This window comes from Neolamprologus brichardi, chromosome 23, assembly GCF_056152115.1.
Source record: "Neolamprologus brichardi isolate AB-2024 chromosome 23, ASM5615211v1, whole genome shotgun sequence".
In the NCBI taxonomy this organism is placed as follows: Eukaryota; Metazoa; Chordata; class Actinopteri; order Cichliformes; family Cichlidae; genus Neolamprologus; species Neolamprologus brichardi.
This window is the reverse complement of record NC_142125.1, coordinates 27,198,246-27,219,528: the sequence shown is the minus strand read 5'-3', so window position 1 is coordinate 27,219,528 and position 21,283 is coordinate 27,198,246. Positions and strand designations below refer to the sequence as shown.

The 21,283-nt window shown below is 40.5% G+C and overlaps 1 protein-coding gene and 1 non-coding gene across 4 annotated transcripts in view; both read right to left on the bottom strand.

Moving 5' to 3' along the window:
* LOC102794623 (FERM, ARHGEF and pleckstrin domain-containing protein 1-like) overlaps positions 1-20,199 on the bottom strand; it is a 65,585-nt gene extending 45,386 nt beyond the window's left edge. For all 3 annotated transcript variants that reach the window (XM_006792789.3, XM_006792791.3, XM_006792790.3), the window contains exons 1-2: positions 19,978-20,199; positions 11,488-11,715 (exon numbers count right to left, since the gene is read on the bottom strand). In XM_006792789.3, coding sequence (XP_006792852.2) covers positions 11,488-11,661 — 174 coding nt within the window. In that variant the 5' untranslated portion in view covers positions 11,662-11,715; positions 19,978-20,199. The remainder of the gene's footprint in view (positions 1-11,487; positions 11,716-19,977) is intronic.
* An 897-nt stretch (positions 20,200-21,096) lies between these two features.
* Positions 21,097-21,170, bottom strand: trnai-aau (transfer RNA isoleucine (anticodon AAU)). Its single transcript has one exon. It is a non-coding gene; the product is annotated as a tRNA-Ile (tRNA).
* Positions 21,171-21,283: the final 113 nt, after the last annotated feature.

The following is a 21,283-nucleotide window of genomic DNA, read 5'->3' as shown; positions in this document are numbered from 1 at the left end:
TTTTGGCATCCCTCCAGTCAGCCAGCTGCTGGCGATAATCCTACCAGTGTTTTCTTTTTCTAGCAGCTGGTGTTACCATGCCAAACTGGAGCTACTTTTTACAGCATCAAAAATGCCACAACCCCCGTCAAATACAGGATATAATTCATCTCCCATTTTGCAACATAAAATGACCAGACGAACTTGTAAAAACAGCAGTGAAAACTTCACCACAAGCCCACCTCAGTGGCCACGGCAGGCTGCTCCAAACAATCCAGGAAAACTACTAAATTGGTGGTTTTGTACAACAGTGAAGCAGGGGGGTGCAGTGATTACCCTAAATGGGGCCCAGCTCTTCCATCACTGGCTTTAGTAGAGCATCACGGGGGGACTTCATTTACCCCAATTACCAAAAAAAAAAAAGGGGGGATATCGTTTGCAGCCAAGCAGTGCAGGACAGTGTTTGCTCATTCACAGGCTGTCGGCGTAATGCGAAAGGCTTCTGTGGGAGACGGATGTGGGCCTGTATTCGTCTTTCTCTCTCCCAGTGCTGCAGTCTCTCACAGTGAGTGCAGCACCACGTCTCCTTTCCGTCCCCCAGTGGGGCCCTGTTTACTTCCCTTCTACCCCCATCCCGCTGCCTTTCAGAAACAAGCTCTCAGTGATTGTCTCTGCACCAGAAAGAGTCTATACCGCTCACACACTCGTTTCCTCCTTCATTGCTCAAGGGCAGCTTCGTCTGTGGGCCTCTCTTTGAACTCAGCAGTTTTCCACGTGGCTCCACGTGCACAAGCCCACCTTAATAGCAACATAACACAATGCATGGTTCTACCAAAGCTACTTGCTCAAGTCGGAAGCTGAATGTCTGGAAAGCAGAGGGAGAACTGTCGACATATCACCTTTTTACATCTGTAAAAAGATGAATCATCACCGATCCTCTCTCTGCATTTGCTCTCCTAGCTGGTTAAACACTGGGGACAGCTAAAGAAAGAAAGAAGAAGCTGAAAGGAAAGTCAGTCCACAGTCAGAAGTCCCTTTTTGAGATCTCTGACCACAGGAATGAGACAGTGAATGCCAGCCATTACATAATACAGCACAGTTCCTCGGTTGGAGACTCATGCTAGCATGCTGCATCCATATTTTCCCCCAGCTTGGGTCACTTCATGTGGATTGCAGAAAAGACTCATGCATTTGTATTAGATTCACACTTTATATGTATCCTAACCTTCTGCTAAGCCCTGCTTTAGTTAGCTTTTTAGGTGCACATAAGTGGTCCGCAGGTGCGCATGCGCTGTCAAAAAAAAAAAAAAAAAAAAAAAAAAAACGCACACCAGATAAGTTGTCCGCTAGAGTGGGAACTTCATATTTGTAATTTCAATCAAAGAGTGTTGAACTGTTCAATATATCAATTGCAGCCAACTGCAGAGCTAATATGTTCAAGTTAAGCTCACTGATTTCCTGATACAGCCTGAAAATTTTAGAAATGCTTATTATGATTAAGTCTAAACCATTTTCTAAATAACTTGGGTGAAGATCATATGAACCATTTTCTGCTACAATTAGCCATAGACCATCAGAGCACTGTATGTAGAAAAAAGTCACGGCATGCTAATATTTCAAGACAGCAATAGTTTACCTCCTTAAAAATGAGCACTTGGTAAAAATTTTAATTAAAAATATATTACAAATTAACCTAAATTACAAAAAGAATGTGAAGAAACTCTTGTTACAGATGTCTATGTATTTGGTTGATTAATTTAGAATCACTGTGCTGGTACATGACCCAGTTTGGGCCGATTTTTAGGTGTTGGACTAATGGCCTCACATTTGCTTCTAGAATACTTTAGTATACAGAGGAGTTCATGGTCAACTTAATGGCTGCAAGGTGCCCAGTGTCTGTCATTGCCAAACAAGTCCAAATCATCACCCCTTCACCACCGCACATCCTGTCATGTTCTTTGTGGAGAGAAAAGGCTTTCTCTTGGTAACACTTCCAAACAAGACATACTTTTTCACTTGATTTCTAACTGTGCTGTAATGAAATTTAACATTTAACATGCTATCCGGGGCTTACACAGTCTCAGAAGTTACCATGCTGTCAAGCTGACATCTGCCTTTATCCTCATATAACAACACTTGGTACCTCGAGATGGGATGAGCTTCTTCTCATATTGAGTGTCAGCTCAATATGAGAAGAAGTACTGCCCAGGGATATTTTACTTGTGTGCACTCTTTGATTCTGCTTGATTTCTTCTTATCAAACAAGATGAAACAAGCCTGCAGGCTACAGGTTTCTTTTTTAGCCTTTTTTAGACTCCCTCTCTTGCCACACCTTCACATTTTGATGATGGAGGCCATGCTAGCACACCTTATCAGGCATGTTAGATAGCTAATGATATTGCAGGCAAGTACCATTTGAGACAGTATTGACATAGATATGTGTACATCATGATGCAAGTTGCTTCAGTAGCTTTCACAGGCACTACCACAACATCTTTCATATTGCCCTGTCAAAATCTGATTGCATTTATTTCCGTTTTTGGAAACTAGACGATGCAGAGAAAGAGTGCAGTCGATGGCCAATTTCAGGGCTACACATGTACCACTGTGGTCATGATATTATTTAATCAAATTCATTTCTTGCTCCCATCTGTACCATAGTCATTAAAAGGAGGATATCACAACCCCAAATCTAATCAAATATTTACTTTTATTATTTTACTGTCAATCTTAGGCGACTGAACCACAGGGTGGGTGGTAGCATGCACACGTGCGCATATGCCCGTGAAGTCAAACAGTAAGTCCATAAAACATGGTTTAGGGTGGCCCAGGGAACCAGTATCATTATAGATTTAATATGTTACAATGGTAGATTAGGCAAGGACTAGCAACACACACACATGAAGAGAAGAGAAGAGAAGAGAAGAGAAGAGAAGAGAAGAGAAGAGAAGAGAAGAGAAGAGAAGAACCATCTTTAACCATTACCTTACTTTGGTTTCACCCACACATTTAAACTACTGCCAGAAGATCTGCCAACTTTAAAAGACATAAAGACACATGAGTAGAGTTTGGCTCCAAATTCTAAAACCCATTTTCTCATCTCTTATCACTCTCTCCCTCTCTCTCTCTAAATGAATTTTAGCAGAGTTAAAATGTGGGGTAAAACAGTGCAGAAGAGGACATAAAATTTTTTTTTAAAAACATGCCGCTGGGCAACCCAGAGTTTAAAAATATCTGGCACTGCACAATATTTTAACTGTCTGGTTCTCTGAATAGTAATGCACTAAAGGAAGGCTACATTAAAACTAATTTCCTCTTCTTAGGGCCAAATAGCCAAGGTCTGCGTGCTGGAAGTGCAACAATGAGGCAGTCATTCCTGTTATTGAGGAGGGAAGAACCACAATCAATCCATATAGATATTCTTAGCTTAGTAGCAAGGTCAGGATTTTTAAGCTTTTTGGCCAAATGATACCAAAGCAGTGTCCTTAAAGTGGACCTGTTACAGTAGTGGATGTCATTTTAAGATCAGGAAATGCAACAATAATTCCTGTGGGTCTAAAGCTCAGGCCTCAGACTGCTCTAAACACTTGGTAACAGGCAGTTTTTTCTACTCTTGTACATGTATGATGTCAAAAAAAAGAGGATATCCTTAATATGGTCAACTAAAGCACAGAAGCCCCACCCACATGCTGGTCAGTAATTCTGTTACTGACTGGCAGCCAATCAGAAGAAACTTTCTTTCAGACAGTGGATGAACTGAGGAGCTGCACCAAGGTCCAGCACAAGATGAATAAGGACCATTTAAACTTTGAATGATGCAAAATGACTCCACTAGAGTCCAATAATAAAATAATGGAGCTGGAAATCAGCATAATAGGCCCCCTTTAAAATGATTATGATACATGCATCCAAACCAGTAACAGGGAAAATTCAACTTGCCACAGTGTCACTGTCATTTTAAGTAATTTTCTTGTTCGTTCTGCCTTTTAAGATCTGTCCTTTTATATGGTTCCTTTTACATGACTCTTTCACTTCCAAGACAGTGGACACTGACAAAACAAAGGCCCATCCATTTGAAATGTCAACTGCTTCACTCTGGAGCTAAGGAGTGAGTCTGTGTGCGTTCCTGCATAATTTGGCGGGGGACTTGTAGCTCATTTATCACAGGCCTTGGGGGACTGCTAGTCTATCAAATTATGTGGTCTATTCTTCCATCATCCTAATCCTCATAACCATCCCCCCCAGAGTCCTGTATCTTTCCCCAGCTCTCTTTTTAGACAAAAAACACAAACACTCACATAAGGTCAGGAGCTGATGCAGATCATAAAGCCACAATCCAATCATGCAACAAAAACCTTATAAACTGCTTATTGTGACAGAGCACGCTCAAAATACTCCACCATCCTCTCATTCATGCCATCGTTAATAAAGAAACCTAAAGTCTGGTTTAATGTGGCTATACTGGAAATACTTACAGGGATTAAGTTCAAGCAAGCATCGTGCTAGACAAGACAATACAGGCAAACAGAAACCACTAATCAACAGGTAACAGGAATAATGCAAACTCCCAATTAAATCGTCTGAGATGGACTCAAATGGGATGTAGGAGTGAAAGCTCCAGGAGGCCACATGTGGCTCCATATGTGTAGGTCTTAACCACCTGAGGCATTAAAGGCATCATCTAAGCCAATGATATTTCTTAGTGAGGGTGGGTCCACAGGGGACAGGCATAACAGAGACCTCATATTATTCAACATAATGCAGAGAGCTCAAGTGTGAAAGCACTGCAGATGTCTGGCAAATAAAGGGACCAGCTGCAGGTGCCATCATCGAGGACCCCAAGGGAGTAAGATATGTCCAAACTGTAGCTAAATGTACAAAACAATAGGCTGAAAAAAAGAAAGAAAAGCATACTATATACACACAACTGTGATGTGGACTTTCTGTCATTTTCACAGAATAAAACAGTTTTTTGTTTAGTACTTCGGGAGCCTCATCTTACTCGCACATCTTATAAAAAGTATATAATTTTTTTCTCCCACATTTAAGTAGCTTTCTGTCTCTCAACACTCCTGAGAGGTGCCCTTCAATATATTCAGGCTTTCTTTGTGCAAGCTGGCTAGATAAAACATCCTTTATCCATTTTCTTAACCACTTGTCCAAACAGAATCACGGGGGAGAAAACCTATTCAAGAAGTTAAAAGAGGAGGGACTGACCTAGAGACAGAACAAGATGGACCGACCTAACATACCAATCAGTCGTCAGCAGTTTTCTTTATTAACCCAGGTTTTCTTCATACTAAGTGTGGTCACATAAAAGTCACAGACTCTAAGGCAAGCCGAGAAAGTACCATCTACGTTAGAAGACCTGGTCATAAAGTGTTAGGGCTATAAACACTGAATGTGTGTGTGAATGGGTGGATGACTGGTTGTGTAAAGCGCTTTGGGGTCCTTAGGGACTAGTAAAGTGCTATACAAATACAGGCCATTTAGTCTTTTAAATCTATAAGTGTAAAGTATAAATGTGCCTACTTACCACTCTGAATATGGTTTATGTCTAACGTGACAGCTGACATTAGAGCCCTTAAATGTGATTTTAAGAAAACTGGACTCAAACTGTCCACTACTAAAAGAATATGTGGAAATCCTTTTAGCATTACTAAACAATTTTATTGATTAATACCAATAATCTGTAATCTGTGACTCAGGAGAAATTTTAAGGAAGAAGAAGAAGAAAAAAAAGCACCTTTTAACAGTTGGTGTAAATCTTTAACTCTGAAAATAACCTGTTCAGGTTAAGCCTGCTGTACCAGTTCCTTGGGAGCTCGAAAAGCATCACCATACCTCACCCTCTTAATCTTCCATTACAGTGCACACCTGAGTTTCCCCGAATCTGGCTGTTTAGTGAACAGAGATATACATTCAATCTATGAGGCTAAACTGGCCTTTGTGGGGTTTGGAAACTGGGAGGAAACTGGTACGTGAGGAAGAACAAACAGAGTATTTGTTGGGGATTATTTTGAGCTATGGATTAATAACGGTGTTCCGGTGGTCATTTCCATCAGCAGGCTGCTGTAGGTGGGACTGAAATGTAAAAAAAAGAAAAAGAAAAAAAGAAATGAAAATAATGTGTTTTTCAGACAACAATAGAGTCCTGTGGTGCACAGGAATAGGACGGGCTGCATTTTCGTTCAAAAGAAAAGCTCATTAGTAAGATAAATGCATTGCTTCTATAGCATCCTTTAAGGTGGTAGTATAATTGCTTTAAAATTAATAAATTTTCTCCCTCCGAAGGAAGGGAGTATGTAATCCACTATGTTTGTTAACAGTCTAGCATCCACATATCATTTTTAAATTTTGTGTGATGGTAGCTCGAACTGTTTTAATTAGGTGAAAATCAGGTCATCAGGAAAATCTGTGAAAACTTTCAATTACCCACAATTTTTTTGTATCGTCTTCAGACTTTTAAACAACTTACTAACCTTCGGGGGACACGAGTACTTACGTTGGCTAAGCACCTTGACCGTGACCTCCGTTGTTAGCACCCACGGTCAAAGCTGACCTTACCCAAAAAAAAAAGAAAAGAAAAAAAAAGGAAAAACACACAAAATAACGGGTAATACACTGGTCTTATTGATTATCGTTGCTATTGCAGATTTTGGTATGTAGGTTATTTTGCTTCCCCTTAATAACGGATGCTGTGGCCTGTTGAGAATGTGAAATGGTTTTACTTGTGAGTCACACGGCAAAGTCTGTTAATGCCATGCAAGAAAACAATCAGAGGAGTAGGTCAAAAGTTTAAACCTTTGTGCATGCTTGAAACTGTCTGTGTTGAAAGCTATACTGTTAGTTTATGCTCCATTCAGCATGTATGCAAACAAAAACACAGACATGCACGCACATCCTGTCTACCTTTAATTATTAACCAGCTGGGCGTGACCTCTACCACTACCTCCATCTCTGCCTCTTTTACACATTAATAATGAAGACTGAGTGTGTCTGTGCCTCTGTGTGTGTGTGTGTGTGTGTGTGTGTGTGTGTGTGTAGCCTCAGTGGTCACTAATGCAGTGTGTGCCTACGTCATGTCATGTCATGATGTTTTATTAATGTGGTGTACACTCAAATAATATACATTTCCAAAGATCAGCTCAAAGAAAAAGGCTGATAGATATAAATAATAAAATGTTAACTATCAGTAAACAAAGTGCTGAACGCACAAGATGATCTGCCCAGTCTGTCCTGATTTCAGGAGAAGTTTTTAATGAAATTTTGTCTCTTCGCCTCTGAACAGCAGAGTGCAGTTAAAAACTCTGCAGGGTCTTCTTTGGATCTAATGGATTCGACATTAGCTCTCACGGGAAATCTGAGAGACAGAGTCTGTTGATGGTCCTGAACAGACTCCAGACTGGAAGCCTGAGGGTACAGCTTCATGAACACCAGAAATATCATAGGAATCACAGACAGTTGAGCATGAAAGACAGAGAGGCTCATATTAAGAACGTGGCTCTGATCTTAGAAATGTGTGTTTATAAAATAAAGATGTCACAGCAGTCCATTTTCAGTGGGTTTTTTTGTTGACCCCTGCTGTACATACACTATAAATCTTCCCCATAACCGAAGTCCTAAATTTATTTTCCATGACAAACCAATTTATTTGTCCTGGTCTGTAGAACAAAATTCTGGGGTCGGCTTCACAAAAAGATCCGGCCTGTGGGATTAAACCAGTCTTAATTTTGTTCTTATATTACTCTAATGCGGGTTAGACTGATTAAAGCTAAAATAATTATACATCTTACAAAAAGGCTAACTCCAGTTAAGACTGATGTTAAGGTAAGAATCAACAAAGGAGGAAAACTCAGAATTTGTGGTTTGCTAACACTGCTATGGCAAAACCACTCAGAGGGGAAGTTGTCCTTGGATGCTGCAGGAAATATAGAGCAGTGAGGTCATCATCAGCCATTCTTTCTTGCTTGGCCGCAATAACAAGGAACAGCATCAAAACTCTGATACATATTTGCGTTTGTTGAGATTTTATACAAACAGAAACTTTCCTACACTGCTTACAACGTCTACTATTGCAATAAAGTGAAACATCCCTGCAACTGGTCATGTTTTTCCTCATAATTCTCTGTGCCACACAATTTGTATAGATTGCAAGATAGTTAACGACTAAACCGCTTTGATGTAACTGGATGAATCAGGCATTTATCTTAGTGGAAGTGAAACCAGCTAGGGAACAAAGGGTCGACACAGCCAAATGCCTCGAGTCACCTTCATGTGACAGATCCCTGTTAAATGAATAATTTGTGCTCTACTGTTTTAACTGATGCAAAAAGCTACTGCTAATATTGATCAAAACATGTGCGAAGCTTCTCAATATGTGCAGCTTCAAACTGAAGAAAGTGTTAGGCCCATACAGTTAGCCTTCCAATTAATAGCTAGCCAAGACTGCTAAAAATATAAATCATTATTGTGGTTCTTGTAAATGCACATTTTATGATAATCTTGAGACTGCACATTAACCAAATCCATATTTCTTCAGGAAGACTGATTATAGAGCGTGACTGCAATCAGCGCAGCTGTGATGCTACTCTGCTACATGTGCTGCAGATAGTGTTTTTTATATTGTAAACATAGTACTGGAGCAACTGCTGTTTGAAGCCCAGAAAACAGAAGCACTATGTCCTCTAAACACAACCTTTTAGCTGAAACTTGTCTATATGAAAACATTGCACAGGATCTATTTTCATTTAATATGCAAAAGACTTGTTTAAACAGGCTGAATTAATGTGCACTCCTAACAAACTATCCCTTGATTTTGGAGAAATATCTTCCTTTCCTTGTAATTGGTCTCAAAAGTGGTTTAAAACAAAGAACAAATTCAAGAAATCAACCCCAAAAAGCTTTAGTCAACATTACAACAACACTATGGTATGTCTGCATTGTTCTTCATGTGTTAAAAAATAATACTAAAATAAAATGTATTTTTAAAATTTATTGCCCCTCTCCTGCAGCAGCCTGAGGTTTGCTGATAACAAGGTGGTTAATGAGCTACCCTTCTACTTTACCTCCACTGCAGTGAAAAAATGCCCAGTCGAGTGCCAGTGCTAGTGAAAGCTGCAGGCTTATCTCCTGATTCACACATTAGACTGCACCTACTGCACAAATACACTGGAGGCTATTGTAACAGGAAAAAACAGATTAGGTGAGTCAGGCTCAATAGACAATGTCTCCATTATTTCACCAAATTTGTAAGAAGCACTGAAAACAACTGTCATTAATTTGGTTGGTTCACTTTCCATGCTCCATGTTTTTCTGCTCTGTTCTCGCTTCTCTCCTTCTAGTTCATCTTTTATTGCCTTCACTGTCATTTCTCCTGGTCTACATTTGGCTTTTAAAACAGCAACAAAACATAATAAATAAATACATAAAAAATATTACTATTTTAGTTTCATGCTGCTGTTTTCACCTGATACTTCTGCTCTCCTGTGGTGTAAAGAGTGAAGCTGAAACAGGTTCCAGAGAGACAGACCAACTCATACGTGTGTGAGAGGCTGTGAAAGGAGTTGAGGACAGAAATAGATAGAGAAAAGAGCTCCCTGATATGAAGAGGGCTGCTGCTTTGTGGAGAACATCAGTTTGTGGAGACATCAATTTAGTAGTATTCACACGCAGATGACATCCCCTCACACAGACACCAGATCCCAGGCCACTGTCAAACTGTCCAATCATCCACTCAAACACATCCTGAGGCACTTTCACTCCAACAACCGCATGCATTCTTGGCCATTTCATGAGGACCAATTACAGCCCCACAGACCAGCAGCTCTGAATGTTCGAGAAGCCAGCTGAGACAGTGATTCTTTCTGGATTCTCTCTTGATTATCATCACAAAGACTCCCTAAATCCGAAGCTGAAAATACAGCAGCTGTTTTTTTTAAAGACATGCAAATCACCAAGGAAGGCTTGAAACCAAACTCTGTGTCAGCCTGCAGCAGACATTAATTCTGAAATTCGAGGATACGCCCACCCTGAGATGACATACCACAGTACCACAGCAGCAGCAATGTGATTAAAACTGCTGTCTGTGCCGCCTCTCACAGGACGCCTTTAAAAAAAAAAAAAAAGCATTAGGAAGTCAGGGAGCACAAGTAGACACGCATGACATACTCAAGCTAACAAGGAGATTCAAAACACATGCAAATATTTATGAAGCACGGTGAATACTGGCTACAGTAATATACAGTTATGTATGTTTATGATGGAGTAAATGACAGAAGAGGGAGGCTTAAGGCTAAATAAAAGCAAAGAAGAAGAAAATGAAAACTTAGGAACACAGGACAAATGCAGGACTGCCTACTACATATACACATGCCATAACAGCACTCTTTTTATAAAAAGCAGGCTTAGAGTTTAGAAAAACAGAAGCTGCTGGGAAGTAGTCAAAAAAACAGAATAAAGTCTGCCTCTGTCTGCAAATCCAAAACAGGAGTCTGTAGGTGTGGTGTGCTCGGACAGGAAGCTGGCTTCTGTCCCACTTCCTGTGTATCACAAGGAAGTGGAGATTGAAGATAAGACTCAAGGTGGATGGAACAAAATGAACCATCTCTATGGAGCAAAAACTGGTGATGAATTCCATGAGGACTGTGGAAAAATAGTTTAATATTTTACCCTCCTTTTCTGCTTGCATCAGTTAATAAAGTGACAGTTTAGCAAGAGGGTAATAAATAAATGACAAACACATGCTTAGATGAAGAGAAAATGGAGAGAGGCTTAAGGAAACAAACCAATATCTTATCTGAACATTGAAGGCAATAATGTCACTCTGCAAATGCTTCCTTTTCATGATGCCAAAAATCTAAAAAAAACAAAGACTATGAAAGTCATTTTGCACACTCTGAACAGAAGCACGGGTTTATTCTTTGAGGCTTTTGTGCTAACCGAGAGCAGCAATGGTTTTATAACAGGCTCTTAGGTAATAAATAAACTAGAAGGGCACTTTGGAAGCACATCCTCCACCAAGTACAGAGCAGCACAGACAATTACACAGTTATCGTGAACTGCAATAGTGAAATGCCAGTGGATCGCCAACCAATAGGGCGAATACAACTGAAGTATCCCTCATCTTGATATTGAACCCAGACTTGCTCTCAAGTCATCCATCCATGAATGTTGCTTGTAGTGAAAAGTGTAAGTCCCAGTCCATTTACCAAATGAAATGAAAGCATGTAAATATTTTAAAAAGCAAAACAACAAAAAACAAACAAACAAACAAAAAATAAATAAATATGGAAATTTGATGGGTTAATGGAAAGAAACTAAACTCATGCACTGCTTATTTGCAATAACAACACACGAGGAGGTTCTACCAAGCTGAACACCTGTTTTACTCCCATCACAACCACTGCTGTGGATATTTTCATGGACAGTAAGATGTGTGCAAACCTCACAACATCCACTCACTCTCACTAAAGTATGCCTGCAATAATCCAACATTATGTTACTCACCGATATCTGGAAGACTTCCTGTGTGTCATCAAGCATCTGCACCCTCATGGAGACTTGGCGTCCTGGAGGCTGGGCAGGAGGGCGCAGACCTGGCTCTAGGGTGGACACTCCAAAGCTTTCAGGAGCGCCCAGCCTCTGCCCGGCTGTGGACGACCTGTCGGCTGGTTCGACCATGATGACAGACCTTACAGTAAGAGGCTATCGAGCTGCAGGGACCTCTGTTCACGTCTAGTGGAGAAAGAAAAGAGAATTTTCTGAAAATGTGGGATTGGAGTTTGTCTCTTTGTATGCTTTGGGCCCTCACTATAAACAGTACAGTTGCATCACATCCTGTGTGTTAGTAAATCTGCATGCACAATTTCCTTAAAAGGCATCCTGATACTGTTTTTATAGGAATTCTAAATCCCTTTTGTGGGTGTCTGAAGGACTAAAAACGTCATTAGCATTTTAATAAACACAGGCCAAACTGCATTAATGCAAACCTGAGAGATCTCTTGAATAACTGGAGGTGAAGGACGCTTGAAACATGAAAATAAAGGACCTGTGCACCTTATTTAAAAAGAAAAGAACAGAAAAGAAAGGGAGTAAGAGGTTCTTTTGTGGCACTTTGCTTGGAGAGAAACTCCAAAGTTTAATTACTTCAAGAAATGTGTGAAATGTCTTCCCATATTTATCCAATCTTTGATTTAAATTGGTCTTACACAATGTACAAACCAAAAGACATTTAATCTGAGTTCTTTAGTGATGAGCTTTATTTATTTATTTATTGACTATAGTGATGAAATGAGTGCATACATAGCACAAACTTCAGACAGAATCAGACAGACTTGCTCACACCTAGCTAGACACTCATGTATCCCAGCTGCAGAGCATGAAGTTGGGATTTCCTATGAGCTATTCACAGAGCTCTGTTTAAGGCCAGTTCAGACTTGAATAAAGCATCACAAGTAGGGCAGATGAGATACGGTCTGAAAACGCACAAAGACACTCAATCTGTGCCCCCCACCCCCTTTGCTTTCATTCAATTACACAACACCCCCACCTCCATCCCACACTTGATAAACCTCAACCTCAGACAGTAAATAACCCTTCAGGACTGCTGGTGATATCACAGCCGAGGAATGTTTTAGAAGACAGTCAGGGTGGGGGGCAAAGGACGAGGGTAACACACTGCTGCGCTGCCCTGACACACTAACACACAGGATCAATTATCCAGCGTTTCCAGCAATGCTCAGCAGACTTTGAGGTTTGTGTCTGGAGAAAAATAAAATATTTAAAAAAAGATAGAGAGAGATCATGTACAGAGGCCTTTCTTGTCAATAAATCATGACATCAATGTCCACTTCTAACCCAGTAGTAAACATCATTTAGAAAACACAGCTTCTTGTCCAAGGTCAACATAATTGATCATTATTATCACACAACAGATGTAGTGTGACTGTAAACTATGAGTCATCCGCTAAGCTGCAGTGGAAAAAAAAATCTGTTGTTTCCTTTTCACCAACAACTCTGCATCCGGATAAACAGTTTGTTGTAAATATTTGGGTGGTGCAGTTAGCAGGGAGACTCCACCATGGCAAACATCCACCCCGACTATGTGAGCTTCATTCACCACTTCCAATGCCGGGCCCATAATTCAAGAGCAAATACAGTGTGTCATAGGCTTGATGGGAGCTGTCCTGTTCCAAAGACTCCTATAAATGTGCCTGAAAAATACAGCTTTCCTTTGCCCAAATCTGGAGAATCAAACTGATGTATAATTTGTGGTTTTACGAGGACAGGACACTGTGGTGAAGCCACTGTGACGAGTATCTAGTTTGGGGATAAAGTACAGGTTGAGTGAATTTTTTTGAGCCAGATGTCAAAATATTTAAGGAAGCAAGGTATGCAGACAAAGTCTTTGAATGTTATTCACAAAAGCACAGTCATAGTTTTTGCAATAAACCACAATAAAAATGTTACAAAAAGGCACCAGCATCACAGATGTGGTTGAGAAGTCCAGGTAAGTGAATCGAGTTAGTCTAACAACACCTGTTGCAGCTGTCTGTAATGGTATTATAACCCTTTTCCACTATTAAGTACTTGGCTGGGCTCGATTAGCCTTTTAGGGTTTTCTATTAGGTGGTAGTACCTGGGACCAGGTCCGTTTTTAGCACCTACTTGGCCGGGGTTCCAAGCGATCTGAAATGCTCTAAAAATACGATGTCAACAAGTCAACAAAAAGCCATACACTGAGCAGCAGGTATAACATCGATGTCCTACGTTGTTGTGTTGTGTTTGTGTCACATACACTGACTGAAATGGACTTTCAGCCATGTTCTATAATGACCCCATCAATGCACATTAGGGTGTACTCAATCATAATGGAAAACGACTGAAACCAAGTACACTCAGTTCGAATAAGTACTAGTCCTTAGAAAAAGGGCTATTATGGTTCCTGTCAGTCAAAGCAGAAAGGCCCCAAACTTTAAGCTTCAACAGCTGAGTTATAAGAAAACTTAGACTTCGCACACATGTAACAAAGGGATAAGTTGGTTGTAGAGGGCTGTATTAGTTGCTGTATTCTGTAAAGCCGGTATTTTAACATGGGACCCTATGGGGATTGACCCACTTTTGGAAACGGCCTCAAGTGGCCACTAGAGGAACTACAGTTAGGCTACGTCCACACGTACACGGGTATTTTTGAAAACTGAGATTTTCTGTTTTCGTTTTAAAAAATAATCCTGTCCACACGTAAAGGCAGAAATGAAGGAAAACGCTGCTAGGAACATGCCAAAGCAACAGGTGGCTATATACTCCTAACCGTGTAGAAATGTTGGCCAATCAGAAGTCTAGAAGCCTCGGTGGGAAAAAGTAAACAAAGCTGGGGCATAGAAGCAGAACCGAGTCGTATGTGTGGAGGGACAGTAACTGTGTGTATATGTAAGCATTTAAACACTGCAGAGACAATTAACAGTAACAGTATTGTAGAAATTCATTTCACCGAAACAATAACGTGGCGCACAGTGTGACGTCAAAAAAGGCGCACACCTTTGACGCTGCGTTTTCTGCGTTTTTCTCGTCCACACGTAAATGCAAAAACTGAGTTTTTAAAAATATCCACCCTAGCCGGAGTTTTTAAAAATCTCCTTTTCAGTGACCAAAAATGCCGTTTACGTGTGGACAAAAGGTGCAAACGCATAGAAAAATCTGCGTTTTCAAAAATACCCGGGTACGTGTGGACGTAGCCTTAGTGGCACTTCCTACTTTGGCTGCCACATCTTAACATTTTGAACTGTTGGTCAAAATAAAGAAACTTCGACATCTTTCTTATTTCTTTCATGATCACTCACACCTTATCAAACCTTTATTTCAAAATTGACCCCAGAACAGCTGACGTGATTTTTCCCCACAGAATTAACCAGGCTAATAACACCACACTGCAATAGAAAAAAAACCAAAAACAAAACAGCACCATCCTTAGTAATCCCTTCACATGAACACACAGGTTACTGCTTCTCTACACCTCAGTCACAAAACCTGAAACTGGAGACGTACCAAGGAAGTGACCTGACAATAAAAAGGGATCTGACATTCAAGTTACTCATTACACCAGTGGGAACACTCCTTTGTTTCTGTCAACCACTTCTGCAATGAAATGAAAGTGCCATGCAGTTGTTTACTGGTAGCTGTAACGGCTGGAAGAACTGAGACAGTGACCAACGCCTTCCTTTAAGCTATAGTAAAACTTACATGCCACTGTCCTGCTTGACAAAACAATGTTACATATTTTAAAACTACAAACTTAAACCTCCCTGTATTACCCAAGTCAAAAACCAGTTTTATAGCTCTAATAATTCACTGACAATGACGTATCAATTGCCCAGCTCATATTCTGCAGGCAGCAGAGCTGATTTGTTGCCTGCATGTCTTCAGTCTTTTAAAGAAAAGCTCACATAAGGAATCTACTGGGAACTAAAATAAAAATAATACAGCTTCTTCCATGCTGATTTCAATGACTTCACCATCATAAAAGAAATCGGAACCTTGTTAATAACACACTACATGTTAAACTGACAATCAAATTCACCACCAATTAAATCTAGAAAGGCAATTTGGAAGCTGGGATTTCATCGTCTCCTCTTTAGAGCCTGGGAGAATTATACATGGAGTTTTGTTGTGCAAGAGAGGAATACAGAGCAAGCTGCTCATGCAGGCACAAAGGAAGCTAGTGTGGGAGCTTCCAGCAGCGGGGCTTTAACTCAGGGGGACCTAGGCCTCTCAACCAGGCTTTGAACTAGCTGAAAGTTTCCCAAGAGTTTGCCAGAGGGAAGCCAAGCTAAGAGAATCGGATGTGATTGCAAGTGCATGAGAGACAGCCTTATGTCTTACAGGGAGAAAAGTTACCAATTTGATTCAGATCGCTTTCATACAAAGGATTACCAACTCTGACCCTAATATGTTAAAAAATTAGATAACGCTTTGTCATTTTTGAAGTGAGAAGTCTGACATTACATAATCTGTGTAAGCTTGCACAGTGGGAAGCGTCAGTCGGCTGTGAAACAGGTCTGGCAATCAGCAGTTTGGTTAAAATTTCGAGGCCAAATGAGATGCAAGAAGCTGGAAGTCTGTACACAGACTGATGAGTGTGCTGGTTAAAAAAAAAGCTAAATTATTGACAAAAGGAGCAGCAGAAACTGTGCTGTGAAAAAGGATCACTGGTCACAAGATGAAACTAACACAGCTGCACTGCTAGGCTAATGAGGGGAGCTTTGCAGTCATATTTAAACAGCACTGTGTCAGGGCCACTGTAGAGAGAAAGTAACACGGTAGAGCTGGGGTAATATTCTCAGAAAAACTGAATAATACAAACATTTACAAATAGTCAGAAAAATTGTGTTTTTGTCAAGGACCCACTTGCCTCACCTCATAAGGTTGGATCAGCATAGTCATAACACAATCATTTTATCATAATGTAATTTATAAAAAATTAGAATATGCATGCTGGGGGAAAAAAGTGTTACACATTCCTTGAAATGTCTGTGGAAATCTTTAAACGTCTTTGTTTGACAAACAGTCACAAACCTGAAAATATTCATGTAAGTACTGCCCACACAAATTTAAAAGATTAAATAGCACATAATCTCTGGCCTCAGTTACTTTTTCCTATCACAGATATATCAGGATATTACAGATATCCTGCTAGTGGCATAACAGATATGTCCAATACCAGAGATAGCAAGAGAGCGATATGGCCCTCAAAGATCCATAAGAAAGGATTTATAAAAGCTTATTTGGTGGATAACGTCAGCAAACAAAACTACACAAGTAGTTTTGATTTCCTGTGGTAACTTAAATGAAAGCTCATTTAGATAGTGCTTCAATGTAACCGCCAAAATAATGGCCCAGAGGCGTTACTAAGATGCCCATGATACCAGACTTGCTCATAGAAGGACTTTGCCAAGACCTGCTTTTTTATGATGTGGAAAAAACTACTAGGGGTAATTTTGTGTCGTCATATAGTGTGTTCACTAACAAACATGCCGCAAAATGGCTCTAACCCCACTGCCAGCACTGTCTGCAGGACACCACCTCTGTGGTAGCTCACCAGCAATCAGCGTGCTACAGTGCAGTCCTGGGATCCCTTTCACAGGTGATTTAGCCCCACTCAAACCTTGAATCATATGACCAGAAAAGCAGACATGATGGTAGGGTGGGACTAATGCTGATCAAGTTCCAGATCAAGTCAGAAATCAAAATTTCTGAGTTCCCAGTTTAATCTGGAATGCCCCCTTAACTTGAATTTCCTACTCAGAAAGTCAAAGCAACCCCAACAATCATGAATGAACAATACAAGATGGCAGCAGTTAATGTACATGCAGTTCATTTATGGTGTGAATGTGATCACGCCTCAATCAGAATCAAATACCAGGTATACGTTGTAAGTTTGAGCTACAGAAAAATTTCCCATAGCCACGTATGCTTTGCATTCTGGGATGCAGCAAGGTACTATAGAAGTGGAAAGGTATGTATAGGCTAGCAACTTGCAGTCAAATGAAAATATAAATTCTACATGTTCTCTAATAGGAGAACAACACAGGACCCTTTCCCTGCATTTACTTTTGTTGCTCCCCTCTCCGGACACGTATGGCCAATAACATTCTCATCTGGTTTGTAGTGATGCATTTTAGTTCACTTGGATTCTTCTCTGTGTAAAAAGAAGTCAAATTACAGGGAAAAGCTACAGGTTTACAAACTCATCAACTGATTTGAATCAGAGTAAAAGAACCATTGGATGTGAAAACTAAGGGTTAAATACCAGGGACTCTCCATAGGTTGTTATAGAACTAAAGAAGCCTCTTTCTTCCAAGAGGCTTCTTTACTTTGGTATGTGAACATGAAAACATGTTCACATACCAAAAGAACTCTATTTGCCTTCTTTCCAAGTACTTGAGACTTAGGCTTTATTATTATTTATTATTATTATTAACATTATTCCCTACTTAGCTGTTCTCATACCACTGTATCAGGATTTTCTTGGATCAGAACCTCCAACTTCAAATTGTTGAATTTACAGAATTACAAGCAACATAAATCTTTCACAAAAACTGTAAGGAATATATTGTTAAAAAATAAGTTATCCATCTAGGATACTAGAGTTAAGAGTGACAGGTGCCCAAGAAACTGAACTGGAGTCACTGATCACTGATACTTCTCCATCATGTCAGAAGCTCTTTTTTTAATGAATGACAAATATTTGACAAATGACATGGCTTTTTGTGTGTTACCCCTAGTTCATGAAGTCTGTGCATCAGTGTTGGTTAGAGCTGATGCTTAACAGATATTGTGTCTGTATGACATGCCCTTAAACTCTACAGATGCATCTTGATAACAGAGCTATTTAGAGCTAGCTGTTAATTCAGCTCCAAAAAGCTCCAAATAACTAGCACTGGGAACATTTTTAAGGCTTAAAAAACAGTGGCTGATGTTATGTTGCTATGTCCATCTTTTGGTGACTGCACATGCACGCAACTATCAGTCAGTAGGTCAGTCGGAAGGTGCATACTGAGCATTGTTTTGTGCAGAAAAAAAATCCCTGTGTGTTCTGGTGAGGACATCCTGAGTAGCGACATATGGTGGGAAGGTGTGGAAACAGCTAAGCAAGTGGATCTTGCTTCCAGATTATGTCCCATATATTTACACCCACCCCTAACCCCACCCCCGAAACTCACACAATAAAACTAATACAAAAGGCTCCATGCCAATTGAATACAATCAAACATGCACCCAACCAATGAACACTAAAGGGGATCCATTACCTGGCAGTGTTGTTTGTTGTGTACATTTTCACTCTGTGTATTCTACATGAGTCGAGTGAAAAATGACACCCAAGCCGACAAGCATTGGCGAGGGTGAGATCAAGGCTATAACACAGCGAGCCCGCTACACCTGCGCTCCTTGACAGATCAGTGGCTGGGCTTGACTCCACCAAGGTGACACCATCCACCTGCTGAGCCATTAAGCTGCTCTACTGCCCTCAGGAGAGCTTGTATTGTGTGTGTGTGTGTGTGTGTGTGTGTGGGGGGGGGGGGGGGGGGGGGCAAGAAATGGAGTGCAACATCAACACCACGTGGCAATCAATACCATGTCATACTGATTGCAAAACCAAACAGGCAGCATTTCCACCTGAGCACCCAACCATTGTTGATCATGGGTGCTGACCCTGTGACCTCACGCTGAAAGATGGAGGGGGTCCAAGAAGAGTATGTGTCTCTCAGAAATCAATAAAGGGAGGGGATTTGTTTGCCAGCTGATTGTGACACCTAAAAGGTGCACACTGTGAAAGGGGGGTTGTCTCTGAGAACACCAAAGATCAACGAGCAGCTTTGTTAGGCGCGCGCACACACACACACACACACACACACACACACACACACACACTTCGACGAGCCACATTTAGAGACGTACTCATACAGTACAGAGTACAGTTGGCAAAGAGAGAACCCTACAATGTGGGTTAGCAGAGTAATCCTTTAGCCCAGGGCAAAGATGTCAGTAGGCCAAGGCAACCTGCTCACAGTCCAGGGACTGAGCTGGTGTGTGCGCCATTATTAATACAAAATACTGGAATTACTAATAAAGTGGAAAATATTCCAGATTAAAGTGTTAAAACTATAATAATCTTGAAGTTTTATGTAGCAGTAATCGGAGGAGCATATCCTCGTCTATCTTTAAGCTTACAGTAACAGAAGCTCTGCTGGACCTCCTAAAGCTCAGCCGATTAGGAAAACGAACAGACTGGTGGCTGCAATCGAAGCGAGCTTAGACTTAAGATATCGGACTCATCGCGCTTAACGCACTGTTGCATTTTAAAAAAGCAACGACTCCTATTCCTAGAAACTGGTCTACATAATGCAGTAAAACTGTCTGAATCTGCACCTAGTGTACGAGGAATACCAGAAACACTGCGTTTAAGCTCGCTTCACAATCCGGATGGCACGGTTTCCTTACCCCCCTCTTCCTCCAGGATCCACTGAATGTGCGTCCGTGAGAGCTTTTTATGTCCACCGCAGATGGTAAAATCCACGCTGTAAGTTTTGAACGCGGTGCTCCTCTTGCTTGCAGCTGAACCGCTCCCTCTCAGGTGGGACGTGGTTTGTCCGCGGCAGCCATTCAGACAAATGTGGGAAGCCGCGCACTGAGCTTTCTACTGGAACAATAAAGAGCAACACACACCGCCTCCAGCGCTCCGTGCGCCCCGGCACTGGTGGTGGTGGTGTCAGGGAGAGAAAGTGCAACTTGGGCGGCTCAGCAGCGCCATCGCACGGCCTGAGGAAGGTGTTGGCCATTGGTTTGTTTCTGACAGTGAGCACTTTACAGCCTATTTAACTTAATAGAGATTAAAATTATTCAGGTATAATGCCCCAGAAAACAGACTATATCAGAATTATGAACAATATAGATATAATAGGAGTAAAGTAAACGTTGCTTAGATTAAAACATTTGAATTTAGTATCAATATTGAAGATAATCCAAAATTACACAATGCATTATAAAAGTAATGTAGCCCTTATGTATGCATGTTTGTGATTACATTTTTATTCTTATGTTTTGCTGCTAACACGTTTGGATGTTTACCTGTTGGATGTTTAAATTTTTCCTAATATTATTTATTATTTATTTACTATATTATTATATATATATTTTAGATAATTCTTCCTTGTAATTAAGTATTTTGTGTTTATACACTTTGTATTAGCGCCAACGAAGGTAGAAAATAAATAGGAGGGGGAAAGAAAAAAACAAAAACAACTCACATTAAAGTGGCAAATTTATGAGAAAAGGCTAAAATCTTCGAGATTAAAGTACAAAATTTGTAAGAAAAAGGGGAAATTACAGAATTACACAACTACTAGTAAGGACTACAGCACAATGGACAATTAATACAAATATTTCACTTTATTTGAGAATTTTTACAATTTAATGTCGAATTTTTTTTTAGTTTTTTCTATCATTTCACCTAACAGCGATGGTTTACATTCCTTGTCTTTTTTTTTTTACTAGGCTGAAAAAATGATTTGTTATAAATAAAATCAAAGGGGGTTTTTGGAAAAAGAAAAAAGCTCGAGATGGCCCGTACGGGGATCGAACCCGCGACCTTGGCGTTATTAGCACCACGCTCTAACCAACTGAGCTAACCGGCCACGAGGCTACCCGGCAGAACAACTGTTTTTATATGTGTACCATATGTACTGCTCACGAAAGCGGTATAAATTGGTTGAACAAGCTCACATTCTTGTGGTTGGTTCTCTCTTTC